This window comes from Myiozetetes cayanensis, unplaced genomic scaffold (genome assembly GCF_022539395.1).
Source record: "Myiozetetes cayanensis isolate MyiCay16 unplaced genomic scaffold, myiCay2020 scf7, whole genome shotgun sequence".
Classification (NCBI taxonomy): Eukaryota; Metazoa; Chordata; class Aves; order Passeriformes; family Tyrannidae; genus Myiozetetes; species Myiozetetes cayanensis.
Genome location: NW_026087964.1, coordinates 49,871,694 through 49,896,400, shown reverse-complemented (window position 1 = coordinate 49,896,400; position 24,707 = coordinate 49,871,694). Strand labels below are relative to the sequence as shown.

The 24,707-nt window shown below is 40.1% G+C and overlaps 1 protein-coding gene across 2 annotated transcripts in view; it reads left to right on the top strand.

The window, feature by feature from the left end:
- The window catches only part of GRID2 (glutamate ionotropic receptor delta type subunit 2), a 699,409-nt gene extending 676,309 nt beyond the window's left edge, over positions 1–23,100 (top strand). For both annotated transcript variants that reach the window (XM_050338709.1, XM_050338708.1), the window contains 2 exons: positions 16,288–16,528; positions 20,606–23,100. In XM_050338709.1, the coding sequence (XP_050194666.1) occupies positions 16,288–16,528; positions 20,606–21,028 (664 nt within the window). In that variant the 3' untranslated portion in view covers positions 21,029–23,100. The remainder of the gene's footprint in view (positions 1–16,287; positions 16,529–20,605) is intronic.
- The last annotated feature ends 1,607 nt before the right edge of the window (positions 23,101–24,707 follow it).

Sequence of the window (24,707 nt, the reverse complement as noted above, 5' to 3'; positions counted from 1 at the left end):
TGGATGTCCATGGGGCCATGGACCCTGTTTAGGGAAAGATTTTCCATTGACTCTGCAAGCACCATGCTTCCTTAGTGTGCCCACTCTCCCAATCTGGCCACATCTCCCTCAGGTAAGGGAGACTTTTCCAGGATTTCTACCCAAGGTTCCTGTCCCCTATCAGGATTTCCTTCCCCTGTTGTGGGTGGCCTTTATTAAACATCCTGTCTCAGCTCAGTCACCCAGTTATCTCTACCAGCCCAATCACTTCCTGATGGCTGCTCTGCTATCTGTCAGGTATTTGCAGTCTCCACTCATGTCCCATCTCTGCATCTCTTTCCTACATATAGGATTGCTTGTCCCAGCCCCAGCTTATTTGTCTTCTAACCTTTCTTGGCTTTGTGTATGACCTGTTTTGCCTCTTTTTTAATCTGTGATCTGTAAAGCAGAAGGCAACTAATACTATGAGGTAAACAGGAGCATATTACATCTCCTTGTTTGCAAGCTGAAGAGAAATAGAGATGGTCTAAAACACTGCACAACCCAAAGCTGTGAATCAGAGACCCAAAAACAGATACTGGCTTTTCAAAAGGGGTACATTTAAGGAAAAGGAAATTCATCTTTCATTTTCCTGTCTGGTGTTCAAGCATCGTAGAGTGACACTGTGGCAGTTCTACCCCACAGCAAGGCAGACTGCAAGTAGTGAACAGCTAACAAAATGCAAACCTGAAATTTTGGTTTGCCTTTCTCAGCATGTACTTTAGTGAAAAGGCTTTATTAGGAGACTTGGACATGCTGCCAATGCAAAGGATCAATGTGTCCAAGAAGCCATGGAGATTTCTGGATGTGTTTAGACTTCAAGCAAGCCTGTGATCTTAATCTCTCCCTTGAAAGTGGAACCCTTTTCCTGACTTAAAAATCTAAGCAGATAAAAAAAGCTCAAGTATTCCAGAACCCACTGTTACTGTGACCACTTTTCCAGTAAAGCCTCTTCCTAGCCCCAGGGCCATGCACAGGACTGGGAAGACAGGTAATAGTCGTAAATGCAAAACAGGTTTTTGTCCTCTGAACAAAAATCACAAAAGGAAAACCTGAAAACATAGTGTGTCCTAAATATTATTTTAAAATTAAATGTGAATCGCTATTTCTACTGAACCTCCCTGTCAGCTGCTGAGTCTTCACATGGCATTTTTCTTTGCTTTGTTTATTTAAGAAAAATAATCAAAAAGCAAGCAGTAACTTTGAACTTCATTCCAAACTCTAAATGGTTTCACTTAAAACCTGGTTAAACTCAAAGCTTTCACTACAAATAAGTTTAAAAAAATCAGGTATACAGTGTTAAATATTAATTCAATTTGCAAATATGTGCTCAGTCTTAAGGAGCTTATCCATCAGGAAAAGAAGTAAAACCTGACTTCTCTTGTAGATGTGAACAAGAACCAACTGTTTTGTCAGCATTACTTCTCTAAAGCAAAATGGGTCTAAGCAGCAAATTAGTCAGTATAAGTATCCTTTTGCCTGCAAAGGCTTTCTGTGCTGGGCTGCCTGGCCTGGCTTTCCTCGCTGCCAGCAGTAGCAAGAAAAAAAAATATGCCTCCTACCCCACTGTCTTCTGTTTCCAGCAAGGGGGAAATCTCTGCTGCCCTATTCTGCAGGTAGTTCCATTTTCTTTGATCCCAGTCGTCTGCAATTGGAATTACACAATCAGAAGTCACAGGCCATGATTACAGGTTCCTTGGGCAACAGGCATTGGTTCATTCCCATAGTTTGGGCAGGGCCTTGTGCTCGACACATTGCTGGTGGGTATCTCTCTGGCTGCAGCACTGTGCTCATCTGAAGGGATGGGAATGGACAGAAGGGAGATGTCAGAGAGTTCACTCTGACTTCTGAAAAGCATCAGTGCTGCTGCTGCCCTTCCCTAATCTTTCTAACTGGTACAAAGAGTTTTTCTTAAACAGGCAGTGTGGGTGAGCTTTGACTTTTCGCATCCATGTCCTGCATCTGCCAGAGGGGGTGATGAGTGGCTACTGCAGGCTCTGGTCCAACAACAGTACAGCTGAAGGTGCCCCTCTCCAACAGAGAAGTGCTGTGCTGGGTATTTAATTCCAGTTTTTGTAAGAGCTGGATGGAAAACAACATTCTGTTTCAAAGGGGAAGAAAAAAAAAAGAAGAAACCTAAGCTTCAGTATCTGTTTTTTCCAACCTGCTTGTATTAAGCTTTCCCTAATGCAGGCAGGTTCCTATATCTGATTTTCCTGCCCCCTGCAGTAGCTTCCTAAGCTAGAGATTTACTTGCAGGGGCAGAGACTCTTACTGCTGTCTCTAGCATGAATTCTCTACCTTATAATCCCTGTTATAAAGGTGATCTCGCTTCCAGTCCCTGCTTTGAATTGGGCAAGCAGGATAGAAGCCCAGTTTGCCTACATCCTGAGTGTGTATCTTGCTCTCTGAAAAACTGGATCAGAATATCCAGTTTGATCTGAAACCGAACCAAGAAGGGAGGACTGGAAGAAAAAACAATACTAATCTTCTTAGTTTAAATCAGAATTAGAAACTAGTCTACAAAAAGAAAAATTAAAAATAAATAAATACATACACACATATATACATACATACATAAGAAGGGAAAAAAACAAAACACAGCAATATGAAACCACATTGGAATCTGCTCAACCCCAAATATCCATACAACAATCTCCATGTAAAGCTCCCTCTATCATCATAATCTCTGCAGTCAATCACAGCCTTATCTTCATATCTGAATGTTCCTAGAGTCATTTTTTTAACCAATTGCCAGAGCTTGAATACATCTTTATTTATGTATTTATATAAAATGTATTTACAGAACTAGAAAAAGCCCCTGCTCCTACTTTTTGTCAAACAGGACAGGAATGAATCTGACGTTACCTTAGAATTTTAGCTGTTTACCCCCCTCTGCAGGCAGCGTCCACGACATTTGCAATACATATCCTTGATCTCTCTCTTCAGTGAAGTGCTCCCAGGGAGAAAGGTATCCTCTGGAGCTTATCTGACCCAAATTAGGTGAAGAAATGATAGTTATGGACAGAGTGTAATCCAAGGTGTGAATGGTGCAGAGCTTCAAGGTACCAAGTGGTGCTGTAAAGGGCAGGGAAATGTTACAGCTTTGCTGGCAATGTAAAGAAGGATCTCATCCCTTCTTCCATCACCCCCTTATGTCCCTGCTGCTCTAATCCCTCCAGAGCTGGAAGGGGCTGTAGTATTGCCCAGCTGCCGTGAGGTCCATGTCCCTTCCAGTTCCTTACAGATCAGTGCTTTGGAGTTCCTCTGTGGGCCAGTCCTGGCCAGAGATTGGCCCTATTGGTAACTCTAAGGTTGTTCCCGTGTTTGGGAAATGCCTGTGACCAGCAAGAGAGAGGCTGTGCTGCAGCACAAGCCTTCAAAGCTGTCATTGATGTAGAGACTGAGCAATAGAGTCAGCCAGCTGCTTGCTGGGGAAGTCATGGCTAATGCACTTTCACGTCTTCAGCCTTTTCTACCTGTTAATGTAGCCTTCCAATCTGCTCTTTTCCTTGCCTTCTCTTTCGCCCTAACCTTCTCTTAGGAAAACAAATAAATATACCAACTGTAAAAAGGAACAGAGAAAGCAGGGATTGGGTTCAGCCTCCGCTTTCACCCCACACCTGAGGTTTGATCTTGCCATGCTTGCTTCATGGTCTCTGACTCAGCTTTCTTCTCTGTACAGGCAGAGTGATAAAACTTGTTGCTAGTGAAAATCCTTTAAGATTAGGTACATTTAAAAAATTAACATAGGGCATTCCTGAAATTTGTCTGAAGTTATGACAACTTGTATAGAAATTCTGTGGAAGAGACAGATATTTTTAAGCTTACAAGTTACCGTGATGATAAATGCCTGGATCTTATTTTCCAGACTGTTCTGTTTTACCTTCTCTCTGTTCCCTACCTGGGGGCTGCATTACAGCTTTGTGCCCAGCAGTTGCAGGCAGCTGCTGGTTGCAGGGGGGAAACTCCTGTGGCATTATTTATGGCAGCTCTCAGTGAGAGGACAGTGATTTACTGTGTGTCATCTTCTGCAGCTGTGAATTTGTAGCATGGCGACGGGGCCATTCGGTGGAGTCCTAATTTTCAGTCTGACACAGAGGCAGGGAAAGGTGAACTGGCTGGGTAAAAATAAAAGCCTGTTAATATCCTCCTTTGCCCTCCCACAAATAAACTTTTACTTTCTGGAATTGGGAAATCAGGGTTGAGAATACCCTGCCGTTCATGCTCCCACCTCTTCTGCCAGACAACTTTTTCAAGAAAAGTTGGGATGGTCTTGATTCTTCCTCTAAACTTGGGTGACTTTTTTAATATGTGTCCCCTTTTCTTGTCTCTTCTCTAAACTCTACATCTGACTGCCTCTACTCTACATCTGACTCTCCTTACTAGGGAGAGTCCTGATGGAATGTGATTGTCACCAAACTTGCCCCATGCCCTGAGCCGTGCACCATGCAGCGTAACAGCATCAGGAGCCCTCACCCAGCTCTCAGATCAGCCTCTGCTGAGAAAGGAGAAAGGGGCTCACTTCCCTATTGTATGAAAAAGAGTTGCAGAATTTACCCTCATGTCCTTGGTCTTGAAAAAGATATGCACAGATCAACTGAGCAGGCTCATGGGCTTATCCAAATTGAATCTCAGTGCCAAGTTGCTTGGTTTTGACCTATGCTATAAAATTGTTAAATTTCCTATAAAGCCATTGGCATTCTGCAGAGGGAGGATGACAGAAAGCACCTGGGAGTTCCTTGCATTTTATTTCTGGGGCTATTTCTTTCAACCACAGTTTATCCGGCACAATGCACAGGAAAACGATGGGATGTGTTTTTTAATGTTACACAGCAAATCCTGGCATTGCCCTCTGTCAGTAGTAGTGAACCATGCCAGTCAGCTGTGGCACAGTGTCATGGGACAATGAGCAAACCCAGCTCAGTGGTCCCTGTGGAAAGCTGCTTCATGAGCTGTGTCTGCTGGAGAGGGAGTAAAGGGAGAAGGAGGGAAGGGTTCATTTATTTGCTCCCAAGGTTCCTCCTCTGAGGTTTCCATGGTAGAAATTGCAAAACTGCAAGTAGGATTAATAATTTTATAAAAGAAACGACAGTAGGTACAATAACAGAGGGCAAATGAGCCCATTATCTCGTCTGGCTGACTATGAAAGATTTTTGCTCCAAGGCATCTGCTGTAATTGAAGATTTGCTTGGTCAAGCTGTAAAACACTTTTAAGATACAAGTGATGTGTGCTGTCATTGCTATGCAAGTTTATGTTTCCTTTCTCCTGTTCCCCTGAGCTGAATAGAAGATAATGTTCAGGTCAGTTACCAATAGATCGGTGGGGGGGGGGAAGACCCACACCTCTAAAGACATAGAAATTCCCCAAACACTGAGAAATTAGAGTTTCCAAGACTGAAAAACTATATACAGAAATTTTGCTTACTTTTAAGAATAGAATGTAAGAAAATTACTTGATTTTACCATGTGGACTTTGATAATCAAGATATGCAGTGAACAAAGAGTTTATAATGAAAATCGCTAAATTTTATCACAATATCAAATCTTTCAAAATCATTCTGAGTTTTAAAAAATATTTAGACTGTATATTGCTCTGTCAGGAAGATGATTTTTTTTAACATTCAATTTAAGAATTGATTTTAAGATTACCCTTTAAAACATTTAATGGTTACATCATTTCTAACATGCTTCTGTATGTTTGCTGTTGAATCTAATCACTGGATGCTCCAACATGAAATATTAGAAATAAAGGCCATTAGAGCAGTGTGTCCTTGCAGGTGGCACAACTTTAATATTATTCTACTTTATAGAAAAGTCTCAGTTTTGATCTGGATAGGTCAGTTGGAAAGAAAAGCAGTTATTTCCTCCTGATTATGTCTGGGCTGAAATTTCTGATGGAAGACTTAGGTATGCTGATGGCTTTACAGGCTTGCATGTTTTGTCTAACAAACTTGTTTTGCACAGAACAGACATCCCTCAAGTCTGTGTGAATAATATGGGCCTAGATTTGAGGGGAAAAAAGGTATGAGGTGAAATGTGAGACTTCAGATCTTCCTGCCGGTTCCTTTCTGCTCTGCTTTCTTCAGCAGCAAAAGTAATGGTAGGTTTGGATTGTTCTGCCATGTTCCAAAGTACTAAAATCCTGAGGAAATAAAATAAATTTAAAAAATTAACATCACACACGCAAACAGGTGCAGACAGCCCTTGCTTATTGCAATGCAGAAGGGACCAGAGGACCTGATTAGGCAAAGTTTGTGAGACAAGAACACAGACTCTTGAAAAACCGCAGCATTACTAGGGAGATGCCTTTATTAACAGAATAAACACTCGGTCCTCCTATGGATTGTTATCTGGATCGAATGGCACTTGGTTCTTATCGAGACACTTCTTCATAACATGGAAATCTCAGGTAGTGTGAATCCTTCCAGTAAACACCATGCTGCTTAAAGCCCTGATTCCTATCATGCAAAGTAGACTGCAACCCCCCGGGACACACACTGCAGTGGAAGGTGGGCAATAAACCATCAATTATTAACTTTTATAACCACCAGTAGCTATCAGGGTTTCTCTGCCAGGCTTCTTCATCTCTCTGCATTGCTGGTAGCCCTGCGAGAGCACAGATAGATCCTTCGATTGAAAGTGCATTCTCCCGTTGGCACAAAACCTGCATACACAGAGGCGTCAGTCTGACAGGCTGATGCGTTATTGAAAGTGATCACTAAGTCTGGTGAAGAAGAGAAACTACACCAATTTCTACCCTATCTCCCCATACATAAGAGCAACATGGTTACAAAAGGCAGCAGCAACACAGCGCATCGGTTAGTGCTGCGCACAGATTGACCATAGCGCAGCAGTCAGGCAGCTTCTTGCTTGCAAAGTTGTACTACCTTGCCTTTCATAATTTTCTTTTAAGACAGGTTAAAGCCCTCCTTGGGGGGACGTTTAAAGATGTGAATACTCATCAAAGCAGAGAAATTTATGATCTCATGTCTTTGAGGAAGGCTTACCTGATGCATATTGGAAGGGAAAGAAGGCAGAGCAAGCCCCAGACCAGCCGAGGTGCCACAGGCAATATATCCAGGGCACCCATCTCAGGCAGATCTGTTTGTAACTTGGGCCAGGCTTGTGTCAGAAGTGTGGGTTGACACAAGTTTAGGCTGAAGAGTGGGAGTAGAATTCCTCAAACCTCAAGGTGTGAAGTAAGAAATACTATTTTCTTTAAGGGTGGTCCAATCCACTCTTCAGTGCCTTCGGTAAATTTGGCAGGGACTCATCATTTTCTAAAACCGAATTGTGGCTCTTCCTTAGGCTTCCCCAGATAGCCACTATACTGCTGTATGTATTTGAAGAGTATTTATTAGTATGATTTGAGGTAGGCTTTAAAGACAGGAACATATTTGGGGGTATCTCTAGAAATGGTTTCTCTATGAAATGGATTTAACTTGAGAGAACAAATCAAAGTAATGAATTAAATTTTAAGGCAATAAGATATTCTGAGGCAATAATATACAATAATCTTAATCATTTTCACTTTCTTTATTCAAAGGATTGTCTGGAGAGGGCTCTCCTCAGTATAATGTTAGTCTGTAAGGTTGTTTATTGCAGTGTTCATGTACAGAAGCACTGGTTTCAAACCTCAATGTGTTTAAAACCCTGGATGGGAATGAATCTGGGAAGCTTTCACTGCTGTAACCAAGGACGAAGAAGATAAAAGCACTTGAGATATTTTTAAATGTCAAATTTCAGACACAAAGCGTATTACTGTGATTTGATCTTCAGACTCTGTATTCATCTGTCTAGCTTCTCCTATTCTATCAACAACTCTGTTCACCTTGGAGATAGCTTTGAACTATTGATTTGAGGTCTGTCTAATCCAAATTATGATATTTAAAGCAAGCTATGTAAATCAAGCATTTAAATACTATCAAAAAGAAAATTTTGAAGGTTTGGTTTTAATCTTTATGGTCTTAAAAGCACTGTACAAACGGTTTAAAACAAGAGAGAATTGTCAGCTATATATTTTAGAGAGAGCCATCATAAAATATCTTTGTCATTTTTGCTTAGGTACATAGCAAATAAATGTCAAATATGCAAGTGCCACCTAGATCTCTTACTTTAATAAAAGAGATGCGCTAGACTGTCAGTTAACAGGACTTAATGTAACTAATGTGTCTTCTTTTTCTCAAAATGTGGACGTAGGTAGTTTGTATAGATGAGCCTTTGCACTGCCCAAAGCACAACTCCAAGCGAAGATGATAATCTCCAGGTTCTTACACTAAAAGGAAAGATCTTTTCCTGCACCCAATAACCCAAATATCACAGTGTGCTTAAGGATGGTGCTGACATTTTCAAAGACCACCCAAGGTGTTGCCTTTCTGACTGCAGATATGCTCTGGGTCTCTGTGGGACTTGCTGTCTTTTCCCTTTCAGGTCTCTTACATCTCTTCAGTTAGCTTTCATTCTGCCTGTTGTCGATTCACTGGAGTCCAATTTTGATATTAGCAAATATCATATTGTCATAGCTGTAATAGGTGCTTGACTTTTAAAGGTAGCATAAACATATACAGTATATAAAAATAGAAGTCCACTAGTCACTGCAACTCTTAAGATTATTCATGTTAATAATTTGATTTCTAAGGCAATTCCTTCTCAGCTGAAGACAAGACTTGTGGGTTTTGGCCATGCTACATTAGGTCAGCAAACTGGTTTATTTATCCTTCTGACAGGACATCAGCTGATAGTCTAAACAGATTAGTTAAAGTTATTCCCTATGATCTAACTAAATAATAATTCCTTAAAAGACAAATATTTTAGCATTTCGTTTTGATATTTTCTTAATGAAAACTTTCAGTGTTTGATTTATTGCTTTGTGTCCAAAAAAATCTGAGAATGCACGAGGTGAAACAGTAATTGAGTCTATTAACTGTCTGTTTGCATCTCACTCATGGGAAAAAAACCAATAGCAAAGTCAAACTAAAGTACTTTTTTCTGTTGTTTTCTTTCTACTGCTAAGCAGGAGAGTGGTTATTTACATGGCTTGTTAACCACAGGGCTGCTCAGGCAGGGGTCAACTGACAAGTGACACAGGAGGAAATGTTCAGTGAGGTAAGATTTTGGGGAGAAGACATCTAAGAAGCATGTGGTGACTGAAAAGGCACTTTTCAAGCTTTCCATCATGGGCTAATCTAGGTATCCTGATTCAGAAAAAGGCCAGTTTTTTCACAGTCTATCCAGAAGGGTCAGAGTTCCCAGGTGTACTCTGTGTTGGGTTCTGCTGTCTGTAAGTTAATTATGAAAATCCTGCTGACTTTGGACATTTAGGTTTCCTGGTTTTGTGTGAAATTATCAATTATTACAGTTATGAAAGGAGCTACTGATTTACTTACACACTGTTTGAGACCTGCAACTCAAGTCCTTAAGTTGTGTATGTGTAATCATAGTCTCCTCCTACCATTACATATAGCCCCAATATCATTTCTGACTGCCTCTGGTGTTCACAAGAACTATTGTAGGGGACAGTTTGAAGAAAGTGTAATTTTAGGAATGAACACTAACTCCATTCTCTGGCAGTCACACACATCACACCTGATCTTTGGATCTTAAAGAGACAATGTTGGAAGCAAGGGTAGTTAGCAAGACACTTTTCCTGGTGCAGACCAGGGAGAGCAAGTACAGAGCTGTCCCAGTTGAGGGGAGAGCATCAAAGTCTGCTTTGCTCTTCTGCAGACTCCATGAGCTGTCCCTGCACTTGCTTCTGCCTTATGGTAATGAAAGCAAGAGGAAAATTAGGTCCCAGCTGTTCATGTGGCCACGAAGTACTGAATTTTTTATAAAGCTTAGTAAGTATCATTTTTCAAGTAATTTTCTAAAAGAGGACTGGAATATGGGTAGTGCACGGGAACCAATATACCTTGAAAGTACATTTCTTTGTTTTAATAAGGTTGGCAGTGTACTGTGACTCACCATAATGAATTAATTTGGTGTTTACCATAACAGCACTGAGCTTAATGAACTCATGATATTTATGTAGCTGTCTGTAGATGTTCTTTTGTCATTTGGCATTTATAAATAGGTACTAATACTTTTATTGCTGCTTTCTCCTGAGCAGAAAAGTTCTTCACAATGAAAGGCCAGTAAAGCTCACCTCTATTTTTCCATATAAAAAGCAAGCAGAAGATCTTTAATAACTTGATTTTTATCTTTATCTAGGTTTCTGAATTGTTAGTATGTACTCAGCAAAGCTGTGCAGCTTGAACAAAACTATTGTAGAGCTGTCCTCATAAAATTCCACCAGTCATATAATAGAGTTAATATCTCATTTCTTATTACTGCAGGTGCCATTTCATTTAAGGTTAGCCCTCTGTATTTGAGAGAGTGTCCATGTAAGTGCAAAAAGATTTAAGTAAAAAGAAGTTCACCAAATTTAACAAAGTGATTCTAATTTATGGGATCCAAGTCATGAGTGCTGCATCTTTAGAAGCTAATGGTTTGTTGCTGAGCAAAACAGAAGGTCAATTGCTTTCTCTCTTTTAATATTGTTTGATATGCAAATCCCTAATGCTGAACAGCAGCTTCTGGTTTACTGCTGCTTCTTCTATCTCTAGAAGGTGAGATGCTTACCCTTGTTTCTGTGCGCTGACTTCCTAGTGACAGCACTGTGATGCCAAGCACTGCTGAAGGGCAGATCAGAAGGCGACCACCTGCCTGCCTTCATGGGCCACAAGCTAGTTGGATTTAAATCTGCTTGGAATCCCTGCCATAAAGCAGGCTTTGCAGCTGGACCCAAGGGCACTCTTTTGCTGGGTTAAGTGGTGGGAATGAGTGGAGAGGGAGCACTGCTTCGTCTAACCTAGCAGCATTTGGCTGGCATGAAAAATTTCCTCTCGTGGAGTCCATGATTGGCAGCTCATTAAAAAACTGGCTTAAAAAAAAATCCACACAGAAAACCAAAATACAGTCTCTTCAAACCCCAAAATTCTCACAGATATCGAGATCTGTAGTTGAAGGAAGGAGTGGAATATCAATGCTCTCTCTGCCTCTGGGTGTTTGGCTCATCTTCAAGTCCTCCTAGCATCACCTCAGTCCACCCAAGAGCAGGCACTGGCACTTCTCCCCTCTTTCTTTCACCTTGGAACAATGACTTCTGCCCTGCACCTTCCCACTCATCCTTTTACCGGCTGAGCTATGATGCAAATATGATTTACAGCATAGAAGTCAAGGCTTTGAGCATCAACATGTGTCTTCCTTAAGGCCTCAAGGATAAGGGCAAAATATGAAAACTCATCAAGTCTCAGTGAGACAATGAGGTGCCACTGGTGGGGAAGGAGATGGAAAGGGCCCCAAGAGTCTACTACTTGCCTGTCTCCATTCTTATTTCCCATTTCCTTCCCCGTGTCTGGGACTGCTTCTTTCCCTGTCAAGAGGCAGCAAGCCAGGCTGGGCAGCAGCCATCCCTCTGTGGCACCAAAGCCCTGAGCCAGCCTTCCAGGTGGCACTGGTGAAAGCTGCTTTACCAAAACCTAAAGCTTGCTCTGGGAGATGCAATAGGAATTGGCATCACTCCAGTTATTGCAGGGAATAAGGAAGGTTTAGGCAGTTGCTTCACTGAAATGAAAAAAAAAAAAATAATAAATTCTCCTTGTGGATTCCTACCTGTCTGCTTTGATAACTGAAGGATGCTTACAAATCAGCTTAGTTTTATGTTTTATTTGAAGAGGAGAACCAAATTCTACAAAAACTTTATACCAGATTTTTGTTAGAAAAGCTCCAGTGAAGAGGTTTTGCCTGAGGAATTTGACTCTTGGCTAACCACTGCAGAAGTCACTAGAGGTCTTGTAACTGCCTGGCCCCACCTGCAAGCACCAAGTGCTCACAAATGCAGTCCGCAGGAGTTTCCCAGGAGCCCCCTGGGAGCAAGCACAAGTCCTGGGACCTTGGCTTAGACCCCAAAGGCACAGCACACTAAGGTACACCAGTATAGCTGCTGCTTTTTTCTTTTTTTTTTTTTTTTTTTTTTAATTTACTTTTTCTCCCCCTTTCAATGGTGGGCATTCATCACACTGCTCTGCACATCTGCTCTCTGCAGCACCTTGATCTGCTGACTAGAGATAGAATAGCATGTCATCATCTCCTCTTCCTCATCAGTGCCAGTGGTGAAGTTATCCCTCTGGATAACATGTTCCTGATGCAGGAAGTTGATATTCAGTAACCTCTGACACCCCAGAACATGCATTGGCATTTCCGATATCATTGTAAATGTCCTGTCATATCTCTTTCTCACTACTGATACCTCAGAATAAAATTACATCCAAAAAAGTGTTGTCACAAAGTCCCAGTTGTGTAGCATTTGTGACACCTTGCTATCATATTACTTGGGGGTTTTTTATCTGTGGGTTTTTTAGAGGAGTAATTACATTTCACTGCCAGCAGTGAAGTATGTAGTTACTGAGTGGAATCCAGCCCTATTCCCATTGATTCAGTAGGATTTGTTCACATCCCTGTTAGATTTAGAAACCACAGGCAGCTTAGTTTTCTGTGTTTATATCCAGTAGACATCACTTGGCACTGTGAATTCAGAGCCAAATCCATTGAACTGTATGCAGACATTTTCTTTCGTGCAGCTTGATAAATTTCTGTCATTGCCTTGAAAAATGTTACTCTAGCATTAGCCTGCAAAAGAAAAATATATTAAGATCTGCACTCTATCCATAAACAAGTTTTAAAGGTCATGTGGGTTTTTTGACAAATCGGATTATTTCAATATATAGGCTTCTTTTGTAAGCTTTTGGAGACTATGGTATTTCAAAACAGCAGGAACTCATGCAACCCACTTAATACTTTTTGCACCACTCTTTCTACTGGCTGATGTGCTGCCATACTACTCTGCACCAATACAGCAGGCTCAGAGGAGCCAAGGCTCTCGAGGAAAAAGTTCAGTTGTAAAAATCTGGGACTTGGAAGGAGAGGTACTTGCTGGAATTATAGCATTAGGACATTATTATCATTCAGAGCATTTAGTTAATGCGTTATTACTTTAGTCATTTATTAGATTTGAAAATCAAATATCAAACTGATTGTAGTGTCTGCCACCCAACAGGTACATCTGATTAGAGTGTATCAGGGCACCCACCAGGAGCTGCGGCAAAACCACGTATTTTTATGGAAAGAGTGCCATCGTGTGGGAGGCTCCTGCAGCATGCAGGGATAGCAGTACTCTTGTGCTATCCTCCCATCCTCCTGCGTTTTTCCTGGAATTTTCATTAAAGTACAATTTTCGTTTATGAAAATGAGCTACAAAAATAATAAGTTTCATAACTAGGAACAGGTCAGAAGTGTTAAATCTTCTTAATATGTTAACTATTATTTTAGTTCCGCAGACAGGTGAATTCCAAAACAAAGCGTTCGCGAAGTCTAAGAGAAGCATGATCTCACTTGTTCTCCGCATCACATTAATAGAGTTAGATATTCGTGCTCTTATCATTTCTGTTGATATATATTTTATCCCTCAACATCTGTTTTAAGCTGCAGTTTTGCAAGACTTTATTATAAGCTTTCTACTTCTTAAGCTTTTCCATGTAATGGCACCATTACTATCCCTGATTTCTGCTGCTTTTTTTTTTTATGTTTTCCTTTAAATAATTGAACTTATATGTTACATCCATAAAGAAAATTGCCAATAATTACCAGGAGGACAATTAGGAATAAATCTCCGTTAAGGAACAAGCCAAAGCTCAGTGTTTTTATGCAAATGTCTTTTGTTAAAAAGATGTCTTTTGTAATCAGGAATTATACTGACAAGTGAAGAATCATTTAATTAATGAGAATAGAGCAATCATTTGGATGGTTCATTCTATTCCTGACTGAATAAAAGAGAGAAAAATAGTCCTGCTCAGGGATTAGAGACACTGCTGGAAGAAATAAGCCCCGTGGATGTTGTTCTGTTACTGCCTCGTGTAGATAGTACAGTAATTCCTAAATATAAAGCCACGTATGTTGGGATTAGGCATTGAAAATTAATCTACTGTTATTCCACAAGAATTTATACAAAAGGGTTCTGTTTGTGCTTACTATCTGCTCTTGCTGACCTGTCAGACTGGCATATTTGGGCAAAATACTCACCTGAGTCCTATTACAGGTTTCTAGGGCAGCAAGAGCCAGGATTATGGTAAATTCTTTCTGTGATTGTATGCCATGATGGAGGATAGTGTATGGACTGTGTTTGCAGTTGCAGAGCAGTAATCTGGTCTCAAGTCCAGCCATCTGCTCAGAACAGGTCCCGTTAGGTCAGTTTGCTCTGGGTCTTTCTCAGTGAGTCTTTGAATAACACCAAGGGTGGTGGTGCCATAAATTCTCTGTTCCACTGTTTGACCTCTCCCATTCTTCTCTTATCTAGTTGGAATTTCTTATCTTCTAGTTTATCCCAGTTGCATCTCTCCTGTCACTTGTTGTAGCTTCAGCCTCTCTACACACTCCCAAAAGGCAGGTGAAAGCAGCAATGGCGGCACTCCTGTGTATGGTCCACATGCCTCCAAAGCTCCTCTGAACATGGATGTCACATAACAGCTACTCTGTCTCTTGCAACAGAACGGAGAATTCTTCCACCCTTGACACATCCCTGCTTCCTGCCAACCCTAAGTTGGCACTGAGTCTGGGAGAATTCAAAATATAGCCCAGGCAACTGTGACCTTGTTTGCCCTTCTCCAGGGCTGGACCTTCAGCGATGTAGTGTCAGCAGGCACTGCATCAAATTTATCCCACTTCTCATAAACACAAAGCTATATGAACAAGGTGATTCTGGCATCTCCAAGGACATGTGTATTGCCTGTGATCTGTTCTTCGAGGGCACTGTCCCCTTTGATACAGCACAGAGGTGAACAAGCACTTCCCCTCTGAACAGGTCATGATCTCAGCCACCAGATGTACTACTGGGTAGGAAGAAGAAGCTCACTCCAGAGTTGTGCTGAGATATCAGCCACTGGTGGCTGTGAAAAGTCTCCTATTACTGGTAGGACCACAGGATAAATATATGGTCATTTGGATGTACCATAGAAAATTAAGTGACTTCATTGACATGACTGCCTGTTCAAGCAGCATCAGAGACTGAGTAACTTCTATATAGAGCAGTTGCCCTGTGCTTCCAAGGTGCATTCAAGGTCCCTTTCGAGGTTGATGTAGACCACTGCATTGAGTTGTTATGGTAGCCCTGAGAGAGTAGGACAGCTTTTCTTCCTCCTCTGGCAGCAACAGCCAGACCTCTGCTGGTTTGTGTGCACTTGGATTTCTTTGCATGCTGTGTCAAATGGTTGTGCAAGTAATTGTTTGTCTTCCAACGCTGAAATGAAAAACAAATGTATTATATGAAGGAAAACATTTCCTCTGTTTTATTCTTTTTAGGTGTAATCATTGAATTTTTTTATTTTGGATAACCAGAGGCACCCAGCTGTTACTCTTGTCATTCCTTGATGTTTTTTAAAAAAACACTCTCCTCAGGAATAAATGAACTAAATATGAAAATCTTCTTACAAACAAAATTTTCATTTCTCAAACTGCTCATCCCACGGGAAGTCTAGTTAAATACATTGTCATTGCAAGCTGCCCAGTAAATCTTTGTGGGCTGGGTATGTAGGTCCAAGGACAAGTGAATTCCACAGCAAGGAACCTTCCTGTGGAATCACTTATCACCAGGCTGCATTCTCACATTAAGCAAGATTAGTTTAGGTCACCACTGACTGCAATAAGATGGCTTTGTTCTCTCTCTCTCTCTCTCTCCAAAGCAGCAAGTATGTAACCTGATAAAGATCAATTTACAATAAAGTGTAACCTGCAGTCCATCTGGACTGTATTTTCCTTCTGGTTTGGGGGTTTTTAATTGAAACGTCTCTTCTTCAGTGATTAAAATGCAAAATATTGTCAAATATCTAATTCACTACAAAAGTCTATTGACATAGTCTGTAGTGAAAGCCGGTTAAGAAAATATGGTATATGAAGTAAAGCCTTTTTATTAAGGTTGTGAAAGAAGACCAGAGAGACTTTTGTGTTCTTTCCTGCATCTGGAGTAGAACACGGATATCTACGTGCTCAGTCCAACAGGCAACCCCATATTCAAGCTTTCTTTGCTGGCTAAATCTGTCTGTGTGGGCTCATCAGCTTCTTGGCTTTCCAAGACATATGGGAAGGTTGCAAGTAGTCAGATTACATCCTCACACTCTCAGGTGCCGCTGTCCACTGCCCTGCTGTAGCCACTGACTTCTGTGCTTTCCCCTCCAGGATTTTGGAGCTGCAGCAGAATGGCGACATGGACATACTGAAGCATAAGTGGTGGCCGAAGAATGGTCAGTGTGATCTTTACTCATCTGTGGATACCAAACAGAAAGGAGGTGCCCTGGACATAAAAAGTTTTGCAGGTGTTTTCTGCATCCTCGCTGCAGGGATTGTCCTATCCTGTTTCATTGCAATGTTGGAAACGTGGTGGAATAAAAGGAAAGGCTCCCGGGTTCCATCAAAAGAGGTATTAGACCCTCCATTTCTCCTGGGGAATTTCCATGCACCCTAAATATTGCTGCCTTGACTTTATAGCACTAGAGAGGGTGGGGAGTCAAATTTTGAGATACTTCGTTAACTTCCTGATTTTTTAAGACAAATTATGTTCCTCAAAACCGTTTTAGCTATTCTTTCTAGAAAATAAATTCTTTGAATGGAAATAAATGTATGTGGATGATGTATAAATATGCAACTATTCTGAGTAAAACCCAACTCTTACTTGTAGAATAGTACATTATTAATACATCAATATTTGGTTCGTTATTCCCATTGGTGACAGCTAATTTTCACCAGGTTTCTTGGTTTCTTCTTGAAAAATATATTCCCTAAGCTCAGTGGCTGAGTCTTGTCCCCTTTTCAGAAATACTGACCTCTTGAGACTTCCATGAACTTCAGTTCTCGTTATTGCACCTGAAGTCCAGGGAAGTAAGGCTACATTAGATTTTTCAGGTTCAGGCCAGACTTATTTCTGAAATTTGCTACAGATTTTTTCAGAAAATCTTGGACAGAAGCCACAGGGAGATGAGTTTGCTTCTACACCTGCATGTATAATGCTTTCCTTCCTGTGATAACCTACCTGTCCATTTACCAGCCATCTGAGCTTTATGCAACTTTACACCAAGTTTCTTACTTTTATATTTAAGTATTTACATCTACAAAATACTAAAAAAATATCAGGGACAAAACAATTTATTAAAATAAACCTGGCAGCAACACCCAAAGCTGAACCCAAATATGAGCTTTAATGCAGCACTGTCAAATACAGCTTTTCTGTCTGTGTAGATTAGGCACATCTGTGTAGCTTGTGGGGTATTGCTGTTAATTTGTGTGCAGTGGTCTTGCCTTCTCTGCAGTTTCTCCATTGTGTTTATTCCTGCTAATCTAATGCTGTGTAATAGGAAAGGATTAATTACCCTACCTAATTAGACAGCATTGGCACTGATGTTAAAATACGTTTAATCTTTTCTTGCCTGTTTTAATTCCCAAGCTTTTTTTTTTTTTTTTTTTTTTTTTTTTTTTGTTCAAGATCTGGACCGGACCATTATTAAAAGGAAAAAAAAAAAGGAATCTCTAGTCTTTAAGCTGGGTTTCTCAGAAATGGAAACCATATAGTTTCAACTGGTAAATTATTTTAAAAAACTAAAATTTTCTTTATTGTTGTTCATCCAAACTTTCAGAACTTCATACTTCATATTTATCTGGTGCAAAACATGAAAATCAATAACAAAGGAAAACAAAAAAAACCCACACAGATATTTTATACAAGTAAAATATTTTCTCTTTCTATTTTCAAATGCTGAGAAATTCAAGTGTATACTTTCCACAAATGGTATAATTTGGCCTCCTTGACCTTTGCTATATGGTTATTAGTTTAGCATTTAAAATTGCATCTCAACACTAAATTGAAAAGCTTGGCTCAAAACTGAGTTTAACGTGGACGTATGTGCTGAATGTCCCCGTTATCTTGGATGTGGGAGTCATTCAGCAAGAAATACATCTTAACTAACTTTCTTAAAATTCATTTTAGCTTCCATGAAATCCATTGGCTCTTCCAGGCCACTAGTCCAGAATCGGGGGTCAGATTGGGCCACTTTGTGGTCAGCAAGCCAACCCTTTTTCCTGGTGGCTGCCATCTTGTGCTCCAGAATGCAAGCATTTATACTGAAAAAAAATTGTCTTATGGTTGCGAAGATAACATTTCAGTCGCGTGCCAGAAGTAACCCATTCAATGATGTCTGCCTGAGTCTGCAGACAGCCTTAAACAGTAGCTCTGAGAGAAGTATGAACCGCCCCAGTAATCTCAATGGGATGTTGACTCTGAAGCCTGATGATAATTTAAATGTGAAAACTGCTGAATATTTCACTACTGATCACACAAGAGAGAAGAGGAAAGATCATATTATGGAGATATGCACAATCTTACTGTGAGTGGGTCTCATTTTGGTGTATCAGTTGGGTGGAGATTGGGTTGTGGGCTAAGCATGGGAGAATATCACCGCTTATATATTTTCACTGGTCTGACCCTAGCCCCAAATGCATCTCTGTAAAAGAAAGAGGATTATTATGAGTAACCTGTAGAGGCTCAGAAATTATGAAATTTCAATCTTTTCCCAATTGGCATTTTAAATTACAAAGTGTTTGTATGTTTTTTTTTTCAAAATTAAAAACAAACAAACAAAACCCAAGCAAAACAGAAAAAAAAAAAAAAAAGAAAAATATTTAGGACTGTCCCTCAGAGACATAGTCATGACTTGCACGTGCTAATGGAGCCTCTGTACATTTCTTTAGCTTCTGATGTGGCCCTCGTTCTCCTGCATCCATATGCAGCTCCAAATTTTTTTAGGAGAGAGCGTTTGGTGAATGCGTTTGGATTTGATGTCACCTGTGTGGTTGTTATGTGCATCCATGTCTATGTCACCTGTGAATAAACTATAGACAGAAAGCTAAGTCCAAGAAATGAGCACTGCATTTTTTCCTTCCCATGATGAGCTCAAACCAAAGCCTCTGTGGCCAGTGATCATCCAGTCCCTGGGAGATCCCTGATGCCCTGTTTCCCTGCCCCTTTTCCTCTGGTTTGCCTCCCTGTCCCTGCCCTCAGAGGTTAAAATCCCAGAGAGGAGGTGGCCTCTCAGTCTCCTTCCAGTTGGGCTCTGTGTTCAGCATGGTACCAGTGCAAATGTTCAGTGATCCATTTTGCTGAGTAGATGAACTCCTGCAGTTTGTTCTAGGTGTGAACTTTTTCAGAGTGCTTGACTCCATTCCTACACAAAGGAGGGATCTCAAGCCCATTCAGTTTTGTCATTGATTCAGGGAGTTCTGGATCAAGCCAGCCATTGAATTTCAACACTAGGAGTTGTGCCATTGATTCAGGGAGTTCTGGATCAAGCCAGTCATTGAATTTCAGTAATCAAGGCTGGAAGTCATCAGTGCACATCTATCGGCTGCCTAATTATCCTCTGTGAGGTCCTAGAATGTGAGATATTTCTAGTGGCCTGGAAGAGCCAGTAAATTTCACAGAGATTAAGGTAAATTTTAAGGTTAGTTAAAATTGATTTTTTGTTCTGAATGAGCTATGCTACCAAGACTGAGGGAATACCCCTGTACATGTATACTTAATGCTGCTTTGAATTAAGCTTTACAGTTAAGTAGAAATATGTATATACAATACAGGTGATTTATTGGGTCACCGGGGATTTCCTCCTCTTTTTTAAATTCTGTGCATTTAAATTCTCAATTATAACAAACAAGCTTGTTTAATTGAGTTCTCTGGGAGGAGAGATTTAAGAAAGAAAAGGGACAGAGGTAAGAGGAGCAATGATATATTATAATAAATACATCAGGCCGCCTTATCTTCTCACCCACAAAAGTATAATTCCATCAGAATAGATGGAACTGCTTCTTTGTAGGTAAGAAGATAATTAATCCCTCCGTTTGCATTGTAATTTAAAATCGGCTGGTGTACTCCTTTCTGTGTGATGTCAGTGAGTCACCAGCGCTTCAGTTTTTTCTCTGTATGTTCAGCTTTTCTATACCACAATTTACATTATAAAGGCAATAAGGAACCTGAGATGTTTCTAGCCCTTCCTTGAACCCTGAGAGGATGACAAAGATGGCAACCTGATCCCTCAGAGCCTCCCATGTTGACATCCAAATTTAGTTCTCCTTGCGGAGTTGAAGAACTGGCATCACTCCAGGCATTTCAGATTATGCAGTTTACTGTTATTCAGCTGGTGCTAGTCTACCCCACCTAGCTCTGAGCCTGGCTTGTCCTGAAAATCTACTGGTGGTGCTTTGAGGTTTTTTGTTTGGATTCAGGGTTTGAAGGTAGCTGTGGTGTAAGGGTCTGCCTCGGTTTGGCTTCACCCCCTCCCCGGCTTCAGGCGGTGGGGTGTTTGCTGGTGACATTCAGAGACACCGTGAGCCAACAGCCAGCTCTAGTTAATTGTGCGTTGTGCTTCCCGAGCCGTTCTGATCACCCTGTGAAACTTCAACCCAGCACAAACGGCGGTGGTGAGTGGTGCCTCTTGTTTTTCTCATTCCCCAGGACGACAAGGAGATCGACCTGGAGCACCTCCACAGGCGCGTGAACAGCCTCTGCACAGACGACGACAGTCCCCATAAACAGTTCTCCACCTCGTCGATTGACTTGACCCCGCTGGACATTGACACTTTACCCACACGTCAGGCACTGGAGCAAATCAGTGACTTCAGAAACACTCACATCACCACAACCACCTTCATACCAGAGCAGATCCAGACTCTGAGCCGCACTCTGTCTGCTAAAGCTGCTTCGGGTTTCTCCTTCGGCAGCGTGCCCGAGCACCGAACTGGCCCTTTCAGGCACAGGGCACCCAACGGCGGCTTTTTCAGAAGCCCCATCAAAACAATGTCATCTATCCCTTACCAACCAACTCCTACTCTGGGCCTGAATATTGGTAGTGACCCAGACCGAGGCACCTCCATCTGAGCATCAGAACAAGTTTCTTCACTGTTTCTTATTTAGGACTCCCTTTGCAAGGAGCAGCTGTAATATTGTGGGACTAACATGGATGTAACCTTTCTTCTTTTCCTTATTTTTTGATTTTGAGGGTTGTGGTTTGGGGTTTTTTTTAATTTGTTTGAGGGTTATTTTCTGTTTGGGTTGTTTTGGGGTTTTTTTCCTTTATTTTATTTAAGAATCAGAATTACTAGTAGCAACTCTTACTCCTCCTCCTCCTCTTCTCTGCTTTCTCAGTCTGGTCTCTTCTGTCTCCCCTTATTCTCTTTACTACTTGAATCACTTATTCTTTGGTTTATCACCACATTAGGTTTCGGTTACTTCAGGCTTTTCATATACTTTAAATATAGGAAATGTGCAGCTATTCATGCATAGAAAAACCTTGAGGATTACTTTACAGAAGGGCATTTGCTCCTCCTCCCCACCGTCTTTTTTTACTATAATTGCAATAACTTAAGTATTTTTCATATACTCTGCTGCATCCAGTCAGCGCTCCACTGCTGTGTGTCCTTTTAACTGTGGACCAAAGGCAAACCCTGCAGTACAAAAAAAGGAAAAATTAAAAAAAAAAAAAAGGCAAAAAAAAAAAAAAAAAAAAAAAAAAGAAAACAAATGAAGTTAAAAGATCATTCAGGCCCCATAATATAAGAATGCAATTTTGTAGGATTACAAAAAGCCATTACTATGCCAGTAAAGACTACAGTTAAATCTACTTTTGCACTGCAACAGTGCATATGACCTTTATGTGATTGTACAGTGTTAAAAGTTTAAAAGTTTTTCTTATGTACAGTAAACTGTATCATATGGCAGGAGCCTCTGTTGTGTTAAATAAATTAGTATCTCATACATATATATATATACACATATATACACAAAGGTATGTGTATATATATATACATGTATATATAGCTATAAAATGGCAGCCGCTGCTATTGCAATTCGTTTAATAAAGCTTTAGTAAAAATGTGTTGTATACAGGAGAGATGTACAGTGCAGGGTGTCTTTTCGTTTAGAAAAGACGGGTTGCTTTAATGTTATTCTGACTTGCATCGTTTGCCAACAGAGCATATTTTATACTTTTTTATTAGAACATCCGGGGCAATTTAATGTTTGTACCTAGATGTAACTCCTTTGGTTAGGTTTTGCATTGGCTACTGAGCATTCTATAAGGCTAATCTTGATAATTTTCCTTTTAATTAATTAGACAAATGGAACTCTCTCTTAGGTATACCATGTTCATGAACAACTAATATAGCTCTAGAGAAGTTAAACATAGATCAAAGGTTAATAAATCCTTTTCCAAGTCAGTACAGTTGATCAATACAATAATGGTGTTAGTAGAGAAAAAAAAATAAGCCCTTGAGATATACAGATGTGGCCTTAATTATAATCATGTATTGTTCTAAGGAAAAAAATATGAACAGGCGCTCATTTTAACCCTTTCTATGTTAAGTTAGGTTTAGAGGAGCTATGTATTTTTTACATTAGTGCCAACTGTATAGAGTAAGAAAAAGAACAGCAGTGAGAGCAAAACCAGTGCCTACTTTGGCACCAGCTTTTTTAAGTAACACTGTTACCTGTTAGAAACGTAGGAAGTGCTTTCAATTTGTAATCCTTGAAACTAAAAATGCGGTTAAGTAGAAAGCAAGCAGTTTATCCTGTGAGGTTTTTTTGTTTGGTTTTCTTTTAAATGCAACCATACAACTTATTTTAATCTAATTCATTCTTTGGCTAGGATTAATAGGAATCAGCCTATGTGATTTGCTTTAGGATAAATTAAAAGGTATATTCTTCAGATCTATTCTATTTTGATGCTAATTCTGTTCTGGGGGAGCATCTTGTACTGTCACTGTTTTTTGTACTAAATCTTCCAATATTGTCTACTGTGTAAGGCAGAACAAATTCTTATCGTGCAAAAGGCCATTTTGTTTCCAGGGTAGCAAGTGTCTAAAAGCATGCACAACTTGCTTCCCCCTTGTAACATTCATGAACTCATACACACTTCTGAGTATTAAAAAAAAAAAAAAAAAAAAAAAAAAAAAGGAGAAAAAAAGAAGAAAATTTCTTTCCAACAAGCTACGTAGGGACATACCAGATGTTGCCGTGATTTTAGCTATTAAAAAACCTGTTAACCATGTACGATATTTAAAATAGGCCTATTTTGATGTGTTGCCTATTATACAGATACACAAAACACTTTTTGGAGGCCTCAGTTACAAGTGGCAGAGCTTTCTGTGTATAATTTGTCTAAATAATTTGTCTAATAAAATTGTTTTCTAAACTTGCGTTTCTTCCTGTTTAATTGCTGAGTGCTGTAGTGTTTTCAGCCTACAGCAAAGTGGCCACTCATAAATGTTTTCGCTGCGCTGCTACTGAAGGGGATTTAGCCCATGGAGATGGGATGAGCTTGCCAGGTTGCTGTGAGTCAGCTCAGTGAAGCACGTCCGTGGAAATCACCAAGGTTTACCATGCTTATCGATGTCAGGCTTAGATTTCAGAAAACATTTACAAACAGCATTTTGGAGAATGATTTTGGAGTTCATCACCCCTGACATGTATGGGACATGAATTGTAGAAATACTGCATCCCACCTTCATCTGTTTTACTGTAATGTAGGAATTTTCTTGGAATATGGCCTTTATTTTTATAGAATCATATTCTGCCATCTTTATTTCCACAGAGGTTAGTTTTCTATGGAGCTGGACATACACTGCCTAAAACAAAAGTTTTAGCATGAGAGAATGTAGCCCATATTTCATTCATGATGGCTCTCTCAATTTTTAGGTTTCATTAACATGTTAACCCTAATTACCTAGTCATTAGCAAGTTGTGCAGAATCACTGCAATAACATCAGCCATGACAAATCAACTTGCAGCATCCAAAGTTTCTGTGCTGTTTTACATTCAGTGTATTTTATTTACTTAAATAATATTTTTGACCTCTTACAATTTTTTATTAAGCTTAGCAGGCATTCAGGGGATTTCATTTTATAGTTTCGAAAGTACATTGGAAGGAGTCCTCAATTCGTTGCTACATTAAAAAAAATCTGAATACAGATAACTTTAAAATCTAAAAGAAGTTAGATTATTGAAAGTGACTTGAGGTTACAATTTAAAGGTGCCTATGTAATGATGCCAATAGTTAAGTCAGTGGGCACGAAATACCTAGCCACAAGATGCTAGAAGTTTTTATAATTAGGCTACTTTTATTATTTCATAAAAATCAGCCAAGTGACAAGCTCTAATTACTAGGGCCCTAGTTTTAGACTACCGCTGATCTGTAAAGTAATCATAAACCCTTGGAAAGTGCTGTCTTGCTGGTATCATAAGTCATTCACTAAAACAGAGGCATTGTCCATGTCATTTATGCTCACAGACACACCTCTCTAGAGCTAGGTGGTTTTACAGATACTATATACGGACTCTCTATAATAGGCTACATCAAGGCAAACCCTATGGGACCCTTCCCTTTCTTTAAATAAAAATCCAGTGAAGCAATAATGTTAAAGACTCAAGTGTGTCTGCTGCAGTAGCTCCAGTGGAGATGCAAGCCAGCTGTACAAAGATGAGTTGTTTGCATGGTGATTGCATTCATATGACCATTCTGAGATACCAGCTGCAAACAAAAAGTGAGCAGTGGAAGAAAACA